This window comes from Sardina pilchardus, chromosome 7 (assembly GCF_963854185.1).
Source record: "Sardina pilchardus chromosome 7, fSarPil1.1, whole genome shotgun sequence".
Taxonomy (NCBI): domain Eukaryota; kingdom Metazoa; phylum Chordata; class Actinopteri; order Clupeiformes; family Clupeidae; genus Sardina; species Sardina pilchardus.
The window spans coordinates 18,141,963-18,162,610 of record NC_085000.1 but is presented as its reverse complement, the minus strand read 5'-3'; the positions used below and the strand labels follow the sequence as shown (position 1 = coordinate 18,162,610).

Genomic DNA, 20,648 nt, shown 5'->3' with positions numbered 1-20,648 from the left:
CCTTGTAGGAGGCCTTATTTCCAGCGCGAGTCGTATATGACCTGCTCTTCTACTTCATTGTCATCATTATTGTTCTCAACTTAATCTTTGGAGTCATCATTGACACGTTTGCTGACCTTCGCAGTGAGAAACAGAACAAAGAGGAAACCCTGAAGAATACATGCTTCATCTGTGGTATACAATGGACAGCAACATATGCTTTTTTACCCCCATTAATTTGATTGAAAAGAGAGTAAATTAATGCTGGAACCTCTGGTGTTTATTTCCCCTGTGCATTCAGAACCCCCTGAATTTTTTTAAAGGATTCCTACAACTTTCTTCATTTGTCGGTGTGATTTCTTTCTGATTTTAATCTTTTTTACCCCCGTAGGTCTTGAGAGAGATAAGTTTGATAATAAGACTGTGTCTTTTGAGGAACACATCAAGGCGGAGCATAACATCTGGAACTACCTGTATTTCATTGTGCTTTTGCGTGAGAAAGCCAAGACAGATTACACCGGTCCAGAGAGCTATGTGGCCCGTATGATCAAGGTAACGCAGCACGTGGCATTGAAAGCCACAGATGGTACATAGACACACCAGTCTTAGGTATAGTGTATTTTCAGAGGTTGTATACTGAGGAGTTAGTGAGTCAAGTCAGTCAGTATGTACTGTATCAGGTGAAAACAGGAGGTGATTATGATTTTGGTCGCTCATATATTCTACTGACATTGCTGGTGACATGAGCATCTCATTACTAATGGTTTGGTTGAAAAGGGACAGCATTGACATTCATGGTGGGCTAGATGTTATATGTGGTTTTGATACAGTGTAACTATACAGATGTATGTTGTCACATTGCAATCTTTCAGCATAACTTTATCTTATAACAAAATGTATATACTGTATATTGGTAGAACATTGTTATGTTAAAATGATTAAAGTGCAAAGGGACACTTTTAGAGTAAAGTAGAAAGATAGATAGATAGCTATAGATACTTAATTGATCCCCAAGTAAAATATGAACTGCTGGTCAGAACTGGTATGTGCGTGATTAATCGTAGATCAATTTCCAAAATCAAAGAGAATACCTATCAGGGCAGGGCTGGTATACCACTGGACTGATCAACGGGTTGAATTAAATCCATTTTGTGTTTTCTTGGATAGGAAACAAATCTAGATTGGTTCCCACGCATGCAGGCAATGTCTCTGGTAGTGACAGATGGAGACGGAGAGCAGAATGAGATGAGGAATTTGCAGGATCGTCTCAGTGCTACCATGAAGGTGGTGACTCAGCTCGCCGGCCAGCTTACGGAACTGAAGGAGCAGGTAACATTAAGATATTTTATCTTACAACGGAATTCTTTGATTTACACAACACTACACAATGGCTCCAATCTAATATAAGAGTAATAGGGCTCGGGTACACGCCTTGCATTCTAGGAATATAGCCGCCATGTTGGTAGCGCACCGAACATAATATCCATTCATTCAGATGCAGAAGACAAGAAGCTGAAATATAGTATTAGCGATTCTTTTCCTCTTGCGATCGTGGGTTGTGCTGTTACACCCCACCACACAGCAACATCCGACCTAGAAGGCAAAAACTAAGTAACAGGAACACACTAATAGGTGGGAGTAAATCGATAGTAATCCATAGTAAACTAAGGAGTGAGGCTGGCAGGCTGCCAATATGGCTGTGCCCGCGAAGTTTTCACGTCATGATCCCGAGCCCTATTCAATCAAGGTCACCTACAAGCTGATAAACCAAATGGTAATGTACTGTAAATATGGGGATTACTTTTGTTTTCGACTTCTCACTCTTATTACAGTATGTCATTCAACTGGGAGATGATGCTGTGCAGTGTGTTGTCTTACTAGGCTACATACATGTATAAATGCTGATATGATGACATTTCTGACACACCCGTCGGACAAAATAAAACAAACTCAGTCAGAAGCCTGTTGCAAAGGCCATGTTCAGCGGCCACACCGCTTTGAGACTTTGCCTATGCTTCCCATTCAGCTTACAGTATGTGACATTTGCAACGTTTTATCATCTTCAACTCGAGGAAAGTGTTGCACTACGATGCGGCCAAACACTTGGTCCATTGAATTGGATTCGCCCCCACTGACCTCCACAGCGTCAGCTCCCTAGTCTCTCTCCTGCTCCTCACTGACTGTCTTGGAAAACCTTCGTATATCCATCTAGCCAATAAAGTGAAAGAGTTTACATTTTCCCATGCCAAAACTGATGCTACAATCCCATTTAGTTTTCACTTGCAATAATTGCTAAACCAACATTACTGATATTGTGTTTAAATACTAGAGAAATGGGACAGAATATGTACAGATGTTAGCCTAAGTCTAATATAGCGTAAGTTTGGTTGGTCATGATGTTGCCATTTTCCATAACGTTCCATATATCTGCCAAAATGAATGTTGAAATAGACAAATACAATATCGACAACAACATCGCCTTTCCTTACCCATAGCTAAATGTAGGTAACATGATTAAGCTTGAAAGTTCTTTGCCATAAATTCTCATGATTACTGTGCTAGGATTCCTGTAAGGCACAGTAATGGAACGGAACTTTCGCTAAAATTAGACTTATTGAAATAAGCCAGGACTTGTAGCTTGCTTGATGAAATACCCTCATGAATTCACATCCTTGCTCTTTAAATGAGAAACATAAGCAGTAGTTTGGACTGAGCCATTCACAATCAGCCAATCAATATAATAAAGATGGGAATGACTTTTGAGCTCAAACGTCCCTAGAACAGAATTTAGGGTGACTGCTTGCAAACGTTTTTTGGACATATTTTTTAACTGATCCATATACAAAAACTTGAGATATTTGTATGTTGGATTATAGTGGTTGTGCTGCCAATGTTTTTGTTACTGATATTAATTGATCCCTTAATGATTGTCTATCTCCAGATGATTGAACAGAGAAAGAGAAGACAACGAATGGGATTTGTAGATGTACAGTCAGGTGCAAGTGCACCTGCCCCGCCGAGTACATCAGGAGGAAACCACCACATCTCTAAAGCATAGCATCCGTTTTACTAGTTTACCAGTTTGAATAAAACTATCTGTATTAAATATACACACTAACTCAGTCAACCAGGCTACAGTACAGGAACAACTGTGGATTCTAATCAGCATTAATAATAATCTTCAACTGTTCAATTCTAAATTGCCCAAATGTTTTCCTAAACGTATAATGTCTTTCATCAAAATCATGTTGCCAACCATCTGTGAAGTATATACTGTAACTGTATACCTAAACTAAGCTATAACTAAATGTGTCTTAACTGTCTTAACATAGTAGGTAAGGTTTCTGCTGATATGAAAGTAACATTCAAATTTTGATGATGCCATCACTTACGAGCAGAGAGTAAACTATAGAAGCAGTATTGCACTGGAAAACATCATTTGAAACTTTTCTGTTAATGGAGCCGAAAGATAAATAAGTTGAGATAAGAAAAGGTTGAGAAGAAAACCAAAGTATTTTGAGTTCTTAAGTTGAAATTGGTCTTGGGCTGAGACAAGGCTCGCATATGAACTTAAGTGACATCCCATTCTTAATCCATAGGGTTAATATGATGTCGGTCCACCCTTTGCAGCTACTGTAAGTGGCCATCCCTGAGGTGGGCTTGGCCCCTTAGTTCCAGTGCAAGGAACTCTGAATGCTTCAGCATCAACCAAGAGATTTTGAACAATTCCATGCTCCCAACTTTGTGGGAATAATTTGGGAATGACCCCTTCCTGTTTCAACATGGCCGTGCACCAGTGGACAAAGCAAGGTCCGTAAAGACATGGATGACAGAGTTTGGTGTGGATGAACTTGACTGATGAGTCCTGACCTCAACTCGATAGAGCACCCTTGGGATGAGTTAGAGTGGAGACTGAGAGCCATAGGGTTATATGGATTAAGAATGGGATGTCATTTAAGTTTGTATGCGAGTCAAGGCCGGTGACCAAATACTTTTGGCAATATACAGTAGTGTAGTTATTTTCAGAAGTAAATAGCTTTTTGTAGCTGTTTATTTTTGACAATGTACAGTAGTGCTGTAAAGTTTATGGAGCTCATAGCAGATCTTCTTTCTGGCCGGCTATACATGCAATAAAATAGGGTGTCAAAATGTTTGTTTAGTTTATTGTTTGTTGTTAGTTTAAATGGGCACATGGTAAAGATACCTGACTGGGTAATTGTACCTTTTTAATGTAGCACCAATATTTAAGCCAAGTGGAATGAAACACTGGGATAACCGAGAAAAGGTGAAGCTTTTAGAGGTGGAAATCCACCCAACAGTGAAGATGCAAATGTGCACGCATGCACCGTTACATAGCGTATTCCTTTGCTACAGTAGGCTACTCTAAGTTTAGCTAGCTTAGAGTTTATCCTGCAAATTGAAAAAATGTCCAAATATAAATTGAGCAAACCCATATCCCATGCAAACACTGCCTTTTGCTATATACTGTATGTGAAGCCTTTTCTCCCCAAATTGATTTTGAAATTGTGAGAGTAACAATCAAGGGTTGTAGTTTTTGAACTGAACATATGTTACACCTGCATAAATAAAGGTAACAAGGTTTTTTGCTTCATGTTTCATGACTTTTCCTCATTTGAAGGGTACAACAGATAAGCATGAAATTTGCACAATACTATGTTTTCAATGTCCTGTAATGTACAAATATGTTGTGCTTTGGTGTTCCTTGGGGTCAGTTTGTCCCCAAGCCGATTTAGCCATATGAAACATAAGATAGATGAATATTTGACACATTATGGATATTATTATTGTAATAGTATGAGAACATACAGTATTGTTATTATCATTGGTACATAGCACATATTACATATAAGTCATTTTGGCAGGACTGTTTAAGTCAAAAGGTGAAGCAACAGCAAGCCTTTGGGCTACTGACACTGGATGGGCCGTATTTCCAGCCAGGGTTCCAGGGTTAAAAAAGGGGTTTGGGAGGGAGGGATTGTTTAGGGCTGGTTATTACACTCTTGTTAAGTACACGCTTGTTAAGTAGGCTACCTGTCCAAAAAAACTGGGTAATAATATTATATTCATTTGATGAGGGTTTATTTAGCTGGGGTCAAATTGACCCCAAAGATAAAGCATGTTGGTATGATTTGAGGGTAGGCCTAACGCACATTCCATTAACTAATCTTATTTAATTTAAAAAGGCTATAACATTGATTTTATTATTTTAAAATGCGCATCACCACTATATCCATGGGTTTCATCATGTCCATTTCTACAAGTGTATAAATAAATCAAGCACCTATGAATGGATTTGTTGCTTGATTAATACACCTGAAGTGATCAGGTGAAACCTATGAATAGGTGGCTAGGCTCATAATTCACTTTTAATTGCAAACGGAAAATAGTTGCGTTTCAATCCAACTCATGCGAATTAGTGGAATGCGTTTCACTCGGCATATCATGTGCTTACTGTAGCCTACTGTAGTCTAGGCTAAATGCTTCGTTTTAATTTAGACTTTCCTGAAAGAGCTGGTTAACGCTAGACGCATTTTGCTGTTATATAATGAATGTGTACAGTGAGGAGATCAATCTGCGCAGGCTTGTGCTCAAATGAACATGCCTTGAACGTTGAACTGCAGGTTAAAATGGCGTTGTCTAATATGTCAACATTTCCGCGACTGTCCAGCGACGTTTTGCCAAAGCTTTTACTCTCTGGAGTAAAAGTCAGTGGCATGACTTATCGAACTTCGACACTGTTCTCTCCACGGACAAGGTGCGTAACGCTCCGTAAAATATTATTCCGTAGTTTACTTTGAGTAAACTTTTTGGACCGGTGTTGTGTGCCTTCTGGTTTTTCCACCTACGCCTTGCTCACTACAGCTGCAGGAGTTGTCAAACAAACACGTAGAGGGATTTGAAGTTGCATTGTAGACTGTGTCTAAATCATGCCCTACTCATGCGACTCGGACGAAAGACATGTAAAATATATATTTTTACAAACTAGTGTTAAACTGGATTTGATCATGCATTAAATACGTCTAGTACTGAAGTTATTTGACAATCGCCTAGAGGAACTTTTAGGAGTTCAAATAGCATTTTCCCTCCAACAGAAACCAGCAACGTTCCCAATCGTGAACCAACATTCGAACAGATAAAAGCCAGTTCTGAATTTGAACCCGAAAAGGGCCAGAATAGGCCAAGTTTTTCCCCCTGCGAAGTGGGCGTGCGTGTCATTCTAATGCTACTGGATTTCAGGTTTAAGTAAATGTAGGCTATTTGTCAGTAAAATTATACTTCTAAGGTCTGTATCAGCATCAGCACAACAGGTTGGTGCCTTTGTGTTATCCTAATAGACAGGCTCCACATCCATTAATATTAGTGATCAAATACGAAAAGTCTAAGAGGGGAGAGGGCTGAACTAACAAATCATAGACCCCTGGGCTCATGTCTGCTGCCTATTTTTTATTTATTTTTTTATTTTTTCTTAATTATTATTATTGTAAAAGACACACACACACACACACACACACACCACTAACACAGAGCATTTTCAATTCAGAAGGGAAAGCACTGCTCATTGCAAAATGAAACAGAACCTTTGAAGGTAAACAGGCCTATTGACTCCTTATGGGGCTAATACATTGTAATACATCACTCATTTAATACCATTCTACCGTTAAGAGGGGAGAGGGCAGGTGTTTAAAAATGCTTAAAATAGGACCGTTCAAGTTCAACTTCAACTGACCTCTTGCAGCAGCGAGATCTGCCGGTGACAGCAGGGGAGGGGATACAAACGCTGCTGAACACTCTACTTCCCGTAGTCTAGACGTGACCACGTGACAAAACATGAAGCACAGGCCCTTGTGGATATGGAGAGGCATCTAAACGCCAGCACATACGTCAGGGATGTAAAAGCCAATTAGGGCAAAGTCCTGACGTAGTGAAGGCAGGGTCTCCGCAGTACCTGGAGAGGTACTGCGCTGCTGCGCAGCAGAAGCCTTGCTCTGCCTTGCTCCCGCGATAAGTTAAGGCCATGTGATATCGACAGCAGAGTCGTAAACACACCCATGTAGACCATCGTGGACAGATTTTTAACCACGTGCATCTTGTGCTACGCAGTTCTGCGCCATCACGAACTTGCCTAATGACAGTCATTCTACTCTTGTTTGTGACCGATTTTTCAGATGCGCATGCGCGGTAGCTCAACTCGACAGGTAGCCCAGTTAGACAGAACACCTGATTAACAAATCATAAACCCCCGGGCACTAATGGGCACATTTAATGTCTGATGCCTTTTTTAAAAATTATTATTACTATAAGACACGCGCACACACACACACACACACACACACGCAAATCATCCTTATGGGCCTAATATATTATCACGCATATTCTACCAAACAGGACACAGAATATTTCATTCCAATAAGGAAAGCATTGCACTTCATTTGAAATCAGAATAATTTCAAGTAAATAGGCCTATAGCTTGAGTAAAACCTTAACATATGGCTGACAGGCTACTATGACAATAAAATCGTCAGGGCTGGATTTACTTCTGTCTATGATGATAATTGTATAGAATCTATCCTCACATCATGCACCCACTTGTTGCTTTCTGTCCTGACTGGTAACCTCCTCTGCTTTCCATTTCTCCAGACTCAAAGTTCTGTCATTGTGTGTCCTCAGCTTTCCATTTCTCCAAACTCAAAATTCTGTCATTGTAGCTGACCTCTGCTTTCTCCTATCTGCAAGTGCTGTAACTGTAACGGAGTCTCTCCCTCATTGACAACCTCCTCACTTCTCACTCTCTGTCCAATTAGTTCTGGTGTGTCCCGTGCCGTCACCCGTCGTCGTCGGCGTTGGGGCTAATTTTGGCCAGTTTTGGCCGACTTGACATGTAGAGTCGGCCAGTGGCCGTCGGTCTCAATTACCAATCTGATTGATTGAGTCCTAACCCTTCACATCTAGGTAGCGGAGGACTTCGTTTAAACTAACCATTTTAGCCCTACATTCAGCGATGTAAGTTTCAAGAGAAGCTTTTAGAGACGCTTTTTACGGGCCCTCCTATTTGAAAACTCAGTTACAATCTCCTCAAGTCCAAATCCCTGACAAGCTCATACTCGATGGAGATGGACAATACGCAGAGGCGTCCTTACAGTTTGTGTTGTGCAGAGTTCATTTTTGATTCATGCCATCTGCGAAAATGACCTTTCTCCTTCACAATTTGTCAAGGGCAGTGTCAAAAAAATATGGAAAGCTACAGAAACGTTCGGGAAAGTTGACTGTAGACCACATTTCAAAAGTACTTGCAGCAGATTTTGAGGAGATTTATCTTGCTTACTCTGCATGAAGCATCTGAACTGCAAAATTTTATCAGTCAAGTTCTCATCTAAATCTGACTGGTACGAAGTGCGATCCACCTGTTCATGAACACTGCTCAAATGGTCGGTTTCTATGTTCAATAAAACCCTAAATTTGTCACAAATGCTGCGATATCATATGTGTCCATTCTTTGACCCAAACTGATCAACTTGTCAAGAATAACATTGAACGTTGATACCTTATATTGCTCTCATCCTTTTAGTGTTATTTCGTGCTCTGTGCATTCATCTGAAAATGTGCTGCACTTCTTACAACGCTGCAGCTCATCTCTGTATGACTGACACACACCGGGGATACTTTTCATGGAACTTTCAAAATGGTCAAACTTTTCTCGAAGAGACATAACCCATGATCGCAAAGACTCAAGAATGCAAATAGCTGTCATCAGATCACCGTCAGGCCTTTGTAATGGCTCGCTTGTCATTTTGAATCTGCTTAGAAAACACAGTTCCAAAACTGTGCCATGAATGGCATGTCAAGACTGCCCAACTTTGAACACAGCGCTTTTGCGTCATCGCGTGTGTCAAGTTTCTCATCCGTATCAGACAACATGTTCATAAATATGTCTCTCATCTGTGCATAATTCCCACAAAGTGCCTTGGATGCATCTGCACTTTGCAGGCGGTCCATCTTGGTGTTACCGTTTCATGTAACGGAACCGTCTCTCTATTAGAGCACAGACAACATTGTGTCAGAAACGTCCAGCAGACTTCCAAGCCAAGGTTGACAGTTTCTGTGAGTTCATTGAAAAGCAGGTAGCTGAACACAACGTGTAACTTTGAATACAGCGCTTTTGCGTCATCAGGTGTGTCAAGTTTCTCATCCGTATCAGACAACATGTTCATAAATATGTCCCTGATCTGTGCATAATTCCCACACCTTGGATGCATCTGCACGGCAACTCCAACGAAAATGTAAATTTTGATATCTGCATCATCAAAATATGTACTCCATCTGTGAGTAGAACCTGTGCAAAAGAAACAAAAGAATCAAAATTAGTAATGACCTCTAGAATGCCAAAGTAGTTGCCACTCTGTGGAGAAACCAAGTAACTCATCATCACCACGAAAAGGCAGCCCCCGTTCACAGAGAAATTTAATCACAACAATCAGGTTCTAAAACATCTCGTCAGTAGTGTTTCTCACCTGAAGCGTAAAGCAATGAAGAAAACAAAGAAAGCTAATTGTGGACTGAAAAGCTAGATGGCCAGAGCTGGAGGAACGAGTCCACAGATGGGTGCTTGAGCAATGTGCTGCCGGGAGAGGCTTGTCAATGGTGCGGTTACGCCTCCACGCCCTGGTAGTTGCAAAGGAGATGCGTATAAATGACTTTGCAGGCGGTCCATCTTGGTGTTACCGTTTCATGTAACGGAACCGCCTCTCTATTAGAACACAGACAACATTGTGCCAGCAGGCTTCCAAGCCAAGGTTGACAGTTTTCGTGAGTTCATTGAAAAGCAGGTAGCTGAACACAACATGTCGCCGGACCATATCAACATGGATGAGGTCCCCCTCATGTTTGATATCCCCATGGGCCAAAGTGTCGCAGAGAGGAACAAAGTGGGCAGAAAAGGGTTGATATAGTGACACCTGGTCATGAGAAATCACATTTCACAGTGCTGTTGGCATGTTGTGGAGATGGATTGAAATTGCCACTGATGGTCATTTTCATACGGAAAACCATGCCAAAAGACGAATTTCCTCGCTCAGTTGTCATGGCTGTATATGAGAAAAGATGGATAGATCAAGAAATGATGGACATTTGGCTTACACGGTACTACACTCCACAGTACTTAACCTGATGGCTTCTTTAAAACATGCAAAGCCCTGCTTGTGATGGATAGTACTGTATGCAAGTGCTAATAACTCCACAGTTTAAAGATAAAATAAAAGCTTGCAACTCCATACCTGCCATCATCCCTAGAGGCTTCACCAAAGTACTCCAGCCACTCGACACCTCAGTGAACCGGAGCTTTAAGGCCGCCTTGCGTCGCCCGTGGGAGGAGTGGATGGAGACCACAGCTTCGCCATCAGGAGCCATGCCATCTGCTGATGTTGGTCCACTGTGCTTTATAACATCCAGAGTCAATGTAGCCGTCTCCCAGAACATTTAAGAGCACCTCATGCTTCTTTCAGAAGACAGATTTTATAGAGATGCTGACTTCATTTTCCAGGACTTGGTACTGTACCTGCCCACACTGGCAAAAATACCAAAACCTGGTTCAATGACCATGGGATTACTGTGCTTGTACAGGCCAGCAAACTCGCCCGACCTGAACCCAATAGAGAATCTATGGGGCATTTCCAAGAGAAAGGTGAGACAGGAGAGCGAACTATGCAGAACAGCTGAAGATGGCTATTGAAGCATCCTGGTCTTCCGTAACATCTCAGCAATGTCACAGGCTGATGGCATCAATACCATGCCCCATTAAGGCAGTAAATCATGCAAGAGGTGCCCAGACCGAGTACTGAGTACATATGCATGATTATTCTTTCCAGAGGGCTGACATTTCTGTAACTGAATCCTTTTTTTATTGATTTCACCTGTATATTAGTGTTCTGGAGCTACAGTATACACTGTGTTTCTAGCCCTGAAACGATTCTACCCCTGGTTGTCACGGCGGCAGTGGTGTGCCACGAGATCAGCGTTCCCCGCAACTCTATGAACTGGTGAGGAGACTGTTGTTGTGGGCATGCACAAATCTGTTGTCGCTACGTGTAAAACATTCGCCTGGTGCACAGAGCACTGGAGCAGACTTACTATCCAAGGGCCGCCCACACCAGTTAGTGGTGCCTGAAGCCTTAGGATGTTGCAGAAATATGGTGTCTTTTTTTTTTCTTTCCGGTGCTGCACAGGTTGACCTGTCTGTATCAAAAGAGGCCGTCCGCTGCCAGCAGTCATTCTGGATTCATAACAACAACCCACCTCTGGCTGATTCATTTAGCGCATGGCCGTACAACCCTCCTCCGACTCATTCCAGCACTGCTGGACAGAATACCCACGGACGGAGGCCGAGAGTTTTTTGCTTTTACAGAGAAATTAAAGTTGTTAGCATAGGCTAGTACCTTTGGAAGAAGCACAATGGTCACAGTCCTGACCAAGCTGAAGAGGAAACGAGGACAAACCGATCTCTGCACTGGATTAAGTAGGCTGCAAACATAAACATATTACGTGATAACCGTGTGATCCTTCATTCTCTGAGTAACTGTCCAGCAGAATAACACATCAGCCCACCATATAGCAAAAGGTCCTGTTGAGCCCTTTGACTGAATACAAACGTTACATATCTGCTATAAGCAAAGAGTTACATACAACATTTCTAAGTAGCTTCATGAAACTTCTAAACTAACTTAGATTATTATTGTATGCATATAAATTTCCAGCTAGTTGACCTTGATATGCTTTTCCTTATTTTAGATTGGGACTGTGTCATCATTTTTCAACGTCGAAAGCCAATGAAGGCTTAGGCCGAAGACTACAGTGGGCCAATGAAAAGTATGAGCATTTACTGCAACAACATTTCCCACGCTTTCATGTTCTATACCGTACATTTCTGAACGGTAAGTTGTGTACCATCACATAAACATGTAATTACTTAAAAATCTGAATGTTGGTTTGAGTGGAATTAATTAAAGGAGAATTCCGGTGTGAAATTGAGCTTAACTGTACCGAAACATGTTAAGGTGTACTCACACATGTTGAAGACCACCTTCGCTCACCCCCCGGCATTCCGAACTCCGCCGTCTTCAGCCGAGCAGTAGGCTTGAATCTATTAGATTGGGCATCACGTAGCCTATGCAGCTAAATCGCTATTTATAAACCATTAAAACGGTTCCAAGTAACTCCACACTGTGTTGGTAGACTTCTGAGGGTCCTGACATTTAAAATGAGATACTTAGAACTTTGGAAGTGCACAGGAAGTTTATTAAAAATACTGTGGGAGAGCTGTGGTGATTTTTATACTTTTATACCTATTCTGCCCTACAAAGGCTAAGAGCAGTATCTGCACTTTTTCCAAAAAAATTTTTTTGCACCAATAAGAAGTGCCGGATCTGCTCTTCGATCTGTTAAAATTTCATATGGCTACCTAATACATTTCTTAGATTAATTTGCATTTTTAGTTTGCAGTTTGTACAGAAAAGTAGAGTGAAACCAAGGCAGATTGCAGTATCCACATAAATTGCATTGATTTCACTTGCCATTACTGCATTCTGCCTTGGTTTCACTTGCCTTTGCCATTACTGCATTCTGCCTTGGTTTCACTTGCCTTTGTTCTATTTTTACATAAATGTGTATAAATGACAGAGTTATGCCATTGTTAAGGCATCAAGAAGCATATCTTCACTAAAAATGTAGTGAATACCTCCTCAATTAATATAAAAACTGAGTGATTATGATCACTTGCTACACTTACTGCAAAATGTTATTGAATGGCCATGCAAGTATAAGCAGTAATGCAAAGGCAAAGTGCAGTATAGCCTATAACATTACCAAATTTTGCATGAATGTCAAAAAAAAAATGGTTTAATATTCAGCTCACTTTGATCTATCTAATGATACCATTTGTTGTTGAATATAATTTAATGTTTATACTTCATGTAAGAAAAACACAAAAAGCTGTTTTTCTCAGTTTGCCATTTTTGCTGATACTGCGCTTAGCCTTTGTAGGGCAGTATTTATACCTATTTTTATACCTCTTCTACTGTTCCAAACAACACTACACTTACGTGGTAGTGAGTAGAGGGTCCCTAAAGCCAAACCGAAGTATCCCCACGTCTTCATGTGGTCGGATAGAGAGTCCAGAATGAATTTAATCGAGTCAGTACCTTTCCGGAAATGTCGCTGCAGCAGCTGGCAACGTTTTAACAACACTTTACTAACATTTCCGTGTTGTTTGGAACAGTAGAAGAGGTATGAAAATAGCGTTTTGTAGCGGCGAAAGGACACGCCCGGGTCACTTCCAGGCTAACGAGTTTTGGCTAAAAACGGTGAGCTCGAACTTTCTCAAAATACATCCGAATGACAATGATTTTGGTGTCAACTCAACGTATGTACCCCCAATAGTCTGAAAAATTGATCTAAAGTGCATTTCACTCCGGATTATCCGTTTAAGTCCTTAGTCCTCAGGGCACACATTGGGATTGGGCCCATCACTCGTGTCAATTAAGAAACTGCTGCTGTGCTGTCATGCGCCACAGCTATGCTTATGTCAGGATGACTGCATAACACATAACACTTAGCACCAGAGTCGCAAAATGTGTATACCCCACTGATGCAGGCTCTATACCATGCTAATTTGAAAGAAATGTGGGTATTTATGATGTCCTACCAGAGCCAATAAGTGCTATGTAATAAAGACTTTAAATCTGTGGCCATTCTTCCTCCTGTCATCATCTTTCTAACCTTTCAGTTCTTTAAAAGACATCAACCAATATCAAGCAGCTCAAGGTGATTCAGAATGCAGCAACAAGGGTAAAACAAAAGAACTGAAACTTTTAAACCCAGATCTCTCTAACCTTTCTCTCTTGAAAACTATCATGCTCCTGCAGGATTTAGACTCTTATTTCAAGATGCCAAAGAGGTGAAAGCAATTAAGACCAGAATGCTTTCCAACAATACAGATCGCTGGAAATTGCCTTATCGTGAGCTGGAGAAACTCCGGCAGGTTTGTTCACTTTTGAAACACAACTCATTCACACAGGAGACTCTTGGCAAAGTCTTAGGCCTATGCTACTCTGGGTTCTCAAGTCAAGCGCTCCGTTCGTGGAGTGTAAGCGTAGGTTTAGAAGACTGATCTAATTTATTTGAAGGTGCCAAATGCTACCATGTCTTCGATTGATTGCAGTGGAAGCTAATTGTTGCAGCAGACGCTCCACGAATGGAACACTTTGATTGCATGTATGTGCCCTTTGCAGCCGTACTACAGTATTAGTGTGAAACACATGGACAAAGACGAAACTGTTTGGTCCATGCCTTTGATATTTGTGTCTTTCATATTAGGGTCCCAAGTCTTTATTCAAGTTTCAAGTCTCTAAGTCATTATTGTAGATATATCATGTGTCTGTTTGGGCATTGTGTATTGATTAGTTTCTGTTATTTTCATCTTTTAGTTTCGTAGAGATATGATCAAAGGCATCCCACTGCTGCTGATCTCCATACCACCCTTTGCTAACTATGTGGTATTTCTCCTAATGTGAGTAGCCTACTCATCTTTTTCAAATGGTGCATCTAATATATTGTATATATATATTGTGCTAAAGTTCATTTTCTCATTCCAAAGTTAATTTCCAAAGCAATTGAAGGCTGCTGATAATAACTTAATATTGTGTATATTATTGTTAACATTGTGCAATCAATGAACAGTGCAACCGGAAAGTATTGCCTTTTCAAGTTTTCTACATTTTGTTTCAAACTCCTCTTAAAATGGATAAAATATTTTTTCCTCATCAATCTACTGTACAGTACATGCAATACAAGTACAATACAAGTATTCAGACCCTTTGTTATGGCACTTGCAATTGAGCCCTGGTGCATCCCACTGTACTTCTATCAGTGGTCCTTAAGATGCTTCTAGGAGAGGCACACATCTCTTTATATAAAGTATCACAGTTAATGGTGTATGTCAGAGTGAAAACCAAGCCACAAGGTTGAGAGGATTGTCCGTAGACCTACGAGACAGGGTTGTGTGAAGACAGATCTGGGGAAGGATGCAAAAACAAATTCTGCAGCATTGATTGTGTAGCCACGTATTTTCAGCTGTGATTGGTTAAATACAAAAATAAAAAATTGACCGCAGTAAGGCAGAAAAACAAATAGTATAGACCTACAGTACAAGCGTTGTCAGATCAGAATAGGCTATAGCCACTTAGTCGGGTGGCAAAATAGGACAGTCTTAGCAGTGATTTATTTAGTCACTTACAGTATGCAGGCCGGAACGACAGCTCTCGACAAGGCATCTCTTCGACGAAAGTGAATGCGTCTCTTGGGTGTCTGGTCCACTATCAGGAAATTGTATTTTTGACTCGAGACATATCAAGTCCATGTTGAGTCGCAACTCGCAAGTCATGCCAAATTGTTATCAAGTCGAGTCTGAAGTCATTAAAATCATGAATCGAGTCTGACAGATACTTGTCATTTTCTATTACACCTCCACCTCCTTCTCCATGAGGGAGACGGTGTTCAAGTTTGTGCTGATAGTGTATCAGTGAATACCTCTGCCCATTACTGCTCATAAATCCCTAAAATTTATCTGCCATAAACTTGTGTTTTACATTTGTGTTACTATATGGAATTAGGTATCTTTTCCCCCGGCATATCCTGATTCCACATTTCTGGACATCTCAGCAGCTTGTGGAGTTCCAAGCTGTTAATCACTCCCATCGAGCCCAATCGTACAGACCTGTGATTGATGGACTGATGCGAGCAGTTCCATCTGTCAAAGATGTTAATCTCCAGATGTGCCTCAAGGAGCTGTGTGGTAAGGTTTGTATTTATAGGTTTATAGTACACCTCAGGTAGTATGTTAGGCTGCGTGAACCCTGCCTGGACTTGCGGCGAATTTGAATTTTGCCCCAGCAGCTCAGGCTGGAAACCTGCACATCTACTGTATCTCCTCTGTTCCCTGCCAGAACCTTTGGCTCCAATCAGAAACGATCTCATCCAAGACGCACCGGATCGTTGGTCTGATTGCTTGAAGGACTATCCAAAAGTACGGATTCATTTGAACGATGCCCATTGATCATGCCTCTTGTGCAGTAGAAACAAAGCGCAGCCTCCCCATATTAATGTTCAATCTTAAAAGTTTGAACTTAGTATGGTGATAGTCAGACTAGTGGTATGTGTCTCCACATAAGATTGTATCCTTACACCCTGACAGGGCCCAGAATTTGACATGCAGAGAACATGCCAACATTCCAGTGTTCACTGTTGGCTATTGAAAGGAATTAGCGAGCCTGTACCAGGCTTCAGGATGTTAGGCCTGCAATCTAAATCTAGTATTGACCAGCGTTTACTATAATGAAAGACCCATCTTGTAATGTTAACCTTTTTATAACTTTTGAGGCATCTGTGGCCTAATGGTTAGAGCGGCTGGCTTTAACCAAAAAGTTGCCAGTTCAATCCGTGTATCCATACATAGTATAATGTTATTGAGAGTTTCAAAACATTTATTTGTCACACATTCAGTAATTCTTTTTTTAAACTAACCTATCATTTCAGTACATAAATTGGGCTTTTGTATGTGGGTGCAGGTGCAGGGAGGTGGCCATCCCACTGTCTCTGAAGTGCATGCGCTGCGGCCCCTATTTGCTGGATCAACGCTAGGACTGAAGAGTCTCTATGCAGATCACAAGGTAGTGTTTAAACTTGTTGCCGTACTTATTGTCCTCAATCATTAGAGGTAAATGTGTTTATTCTAATAATCTTCTACTTTATTTTGTGTTCCAGAAACAGCTGTGCTCCCTACTCTTTCTGACTTCCAACCTCCCATCTTTTCTGATTGGCCAGCGATTGAATAATCATGCCATAGAGTTAATGCACCTGGACAGAGCCTTGTTACAACTTGGCCTCCACCAACTGAGTGATGCAGAGATTAAACAGGCAAGTGGGATTGTAGGGGGTTGCATCTCTCCATCTCTACCTTATAAGTTGATTCAATACGTATCTAGATGCATAAGCTACAATATTATTCAGCAATTATGCGTTTTGATACAGACCGATTTAGTGTGATTGGATCCGATTCCATGCGATGCGATGTGATACGATGTACACACTTAAATGCAAATATCAGTGTGTAGAGATGCTTGTCGCTGGAGCAGTACCCTTCTGAAGAACAATAATGTACCCATGAATGCATGTACTTTTGTACTCTAGCCATCTGTACCCATCAAGGTACACTTGTGTACCTGCAATAATTTAAATGTACCTGTGCGTGTGCGTGTGCGTGTGCGTGTAGTGTGTGTAGTGTGTGTGTGTATATGCACGGTAGGAAAGGCCTTTTTGAATGTGTGTGTGTGTGTGTAGTGTGTGTAGTGTGTGTGTGTATATGCACGGTAGGAAAGGCCTTTTTGAATGCGTGCGTGCATGCGTGTGTAGTGTGTGTAGTGTGTGTGTGTATATGCACAACCAATAAGTACATTTAAATGTTAATGTTACAGACGAATACAGGTGCAATAAATGCAATAAATTAACATCAAGTCATGTTTATATTATAAACATGTTTATATTATAAACAAATGATTAATGCCCTTAGTCTTGAGCAAAAAAGACTTGAGGCTTATACTGTATATCTTGTGACTATACTGCAAACACGTGAGTCCAGTTTCTAACTATTTGGGATTTGGCCACTTAACTTTTGGGTTGGTCCATTTACATGAAGAGCGAAATTCAATCAAGTTGCCCACTGAACTGTGAGATGATGTGTGAGTTTTTAAGAGATACGGAAAATATGTCTCTTTTCACAGGCATGTTACGTGAGGGGGATGAATGGTTACTCTTTAAGTTCACGGAAAATATGTCTCTTTTCACAGGCATGTTACGTGAGGGGGATGAATGGTTACTCTTTAAGTTCACCTCAGTGTAGAGAGTGGCTTGACCTGTGGCTCCAGTTTTCCGTCCATCTCAGAGGTTTGTCTCACATTTACCACATGTCAACAGATGCAGTAAAGCTGTACTGAACTGAATCCATATAGAATATGTTGTCCATATAACTGCTATAGAAGACAAGTTTTCTGATTTAAGTTGAAAAGTCAAAAGACAATGATCCTCACATAATCAACACCTCTGGCACCATTTCCTACTTAATATATGTGTTAAAATGTTGTCTGTGAATGTCTGTGATGTGATGTCTGTCTGATGTTAACAGCACTGCTGAACTGATATATATTTAAATATACAATGTATATACTGTATATATATATATATATATATATATATATATATATAATAGAGAGTATATTTACATACATACATACATACGTTAAAAGGAAATATAGACATGCAAGAAATATAAAGTAAATACAAAAAATCACTTATTTATAAAATTACAAACATAAAAAAAACTAAAATAAATAGTGTTCATGACATAAAAAAGTAACAAAAAGGTCAAATAAATAGAAGTTTAAAAAAATCACTGAATGTAAGTTTTAAAGAATGATAAACATGGAGTTTATCCAAACAAACTTTACTTCTTTTTAAACAAAGCCTTACCCTAATTTAACAGAAGATCTTACCCTCAAATGTGAACAAACAAAAAGGGGGAACCCATGAAAATTTAACTTTTAGAAACTAACAAAGCATTAAAAAAAAAAGACAGCTAAATATGTATTCATAAAGAAATGTGTAAATACAAATTCAAAGTAAGAAAAAATAAGCACTTAGATTCCCCCAATCCCCCATGGAAAATAGTGGACGTGGTCAAAGCAAACTTAACCCTGCGACCCAGGGTGCCCTTGGTAACACCAATAAAGCAAATAACATTAAACAGTGAATTTAACCAATAAGCAATGCAAAATTCAGCTCAGAACATTAATTGTTTGTGTAGCAGATTGTAGAGTGCTACACAGTAAGAGAGAGAGAGAGAGAGAGAGAGCTTTTCCTCCTCCGTGAAATCCGCCTCCGTCGGAAAATGTTAAAAAAAAATCTACAGGGGGGGATCTCCCCAGAACACCCCCCTATCATTATTTTTGTCAAAAAATAGTCATCACTGGAGGTCTAACTGCTGAATACTACTGATATTCTGTATGTCAACCAAAATTAGTGACTTACTGTAGGACTGACGTCACATGTTTCTTCTATTTTGAATGATATTGCTTGTCATGTAATGTTACAGAAACTAGCTGTAAATTAGGTAACGTTAGCACTAGAAAAGGCTGCTTGCATTACAACACATCATCTCTAAATCTCAAATGCAAACTGACCAAACCAATAATAACCGAAAGGGTTAAAAACCGGATTAACTGTTAAAAAGTATCAAAACTTAGAAAAAATGTATAACTACATATTAATACAATTATTAATGCAAAATAATCCACCCAAAAAATGTATAACATGAGAAAAGTCCATACATTTGATAAACAATAATATACTTGGATGGTCCTCTACAATCTATGAAGTAATTTAATTTTCCAAGATTTCCAAAAAAAAAAACAAATAGCCTAAAATGTGTTTAAATAATCTGTAATGTCAACCATACTTCGTTTACAGTTGTGTAAGAAATATTCAAATATATTTTTTCTCACTTACTTGTGCTTTCATTTTCTATCCAGTTTGTAAAACAAAGCATTGAATGATAAAAATATATATATATAGCCTATAGAGAGAGAATTTGACTCATTTAAGTTTTGTGCCGGAAATCCAACCTGAATCCAGCCTTCTGATGGGATTTGAGCAAAGCATTCAGAAAAGTTGATCCAGATCAAAACAAAAATGAATGATCTAATCAGATTTCAGATTTTTAATTTCCCTTTCAACAATCCATTTTCAAAATTTGATCCAATTCAATAGCCGAAATCTAATTTGATCACTTATGTACAATGGATCCTTGGTCTTTGTTAACCTCAAATATGGATATGTAAGATTGAGAGAGACAGAGATAGTTTTAACTGAGGTATTTACTAAGTAAATGCAGCTGAATGTTCCATTTCCATCTCTGTCTTTCTGTAGATCCAGAGACATCACTGTACTTGCACAGCATGGTTCTCCTCACAGTAAACTACCCTCAGCCCCACCATTGTTGGCATTCTTGACACCATTCTCACAGAGACTAGAGGGGCATGAAGACAAAATACCATAATAATTGACCTTACACCATTTTGTCATTAAGTGTTTTCTGTCATACTTGTTGTCGTGTTCTTGGCATGGTAATGATTGGAAAGAAACTTGTAGCTAATATGACCAAACCGTATTCTGCCAAAATCTCAAAAGATTGTTGTCATTACAATTGTGTTTTACAGGAAGACAAACGGTAAAAACTGTAAAAAAAATAAATAAAATAACTTGAAGCATAATGAATATAGGTGTTTTTTCCAACACATTTGTCTGCTTACATACAAAAAAAAAACAATGAAACAGGATAAACTGTACAGTAGCCTATACCACAAAAGTAATTGATGAATGACTGTATGTTGTACATTTTAGATTTTAAATCAACAAACTCTTTGCACTCTTTGATGTGTCAACAATCAGCAATGGTTTCAAAATCCACTTCTGTATGTACTCAATATCTGTCTGTGGACATATAACCATAATCATTATTTATTGACACCTTCATAGGACTGCCTGGGTAT

The 20,648-nt window shown here is 39.8% G+C and overlaps 2 protein-coding genes across 4 annotated transcripts in view; both read left to right on the top strand.

Moving 5' to 3' along the window:
* itpr3 (inositol 1,4,5-trisphosphate receptor, type 3) overlaps positions 1 to 4,589 on the top strand; it is a 52,125-nt gene extending 47,536 nt beyond the window's left edge. For all 3 annotated transcript variants that reach the window (XM_062541026.1, XM_062541024.1, XM_062541025.1), the window contains 4 exons: positions 9 to 174; positions 371 to 531; positions 1,147 to 1,308; positions 2,921 to 4,589. In XM_062541026.1, the coding sequence (XP_062397010.1) occupies positions 9 to 174; positions 371 to 531; positions 1,147 to 1,308; positions 2,921 to 3,037 (606 nt within the window). In that variant the 3' untranslated portion in view covers positions 3,038 to 4,589. The remainder of the gene's footprint in view (positions 1 to 8; positions 175 to 370; positions 532 to 1,146; positions 1,309 to 2,920) is intronic.
* Positions 4,590 to 5,590: 1,001 nt separating this feature from the next.
* On the top strand, positions 5,591 to 20,358 carry letmd1 (LETM1 domain containing 1). Its single transcript, XM_062541023.1, has 9 exons — positions 5,591 to 5,755; positions 11,782 to 11,924; positions 13,914 to 14,029; positions 14,475 to 14,557; positions 15,660 to 15,846; positions 16,614 to 16,715; positions 16,810 to 16,962; positions 17,892 to 17,988; positions 20,026 to 20,358. Exons 1-9 carry the CDS (start codon positions 5,628 to 5,630, stop codon positions 20,106 to 20,108), a joined length of 1,092 nt encoding a protein of 363 aa, XP_062397007.1. The 5' UTR covers positions 5,591 to 5,627; the 3' UTR covers positions 20,109 to 20,358.
* The last annotated feature ends 290 nt before the right edge of the window (positions 20,359 to 20,648 follow it).

Excerpts from the sequence above, each read along its gene's own strand:
- letmd1 (XM_062541023.1), top strand. The coding sequence starts at position 5,628 with ATGGCGTTGTCTAATATGTCAACATTTCCGCGACTGTCCAGCGACGTT. Across the intron at positions 5,756-11,781 it reads CTGTTCTCTCCACGGACAAG|ATTGGGACTGTGTCATCATT; the intron begins GTGCGTAACGCT and ends TCCTTATTTTAG. Across the intron at positions 14,030-14,474 it reads AGCTGGAGAAACTCCGGCAG|TTTCGTAGAGATATGATCAA; the intron begins GTTTGTTCACTT and ends TTCATCTTTTAG.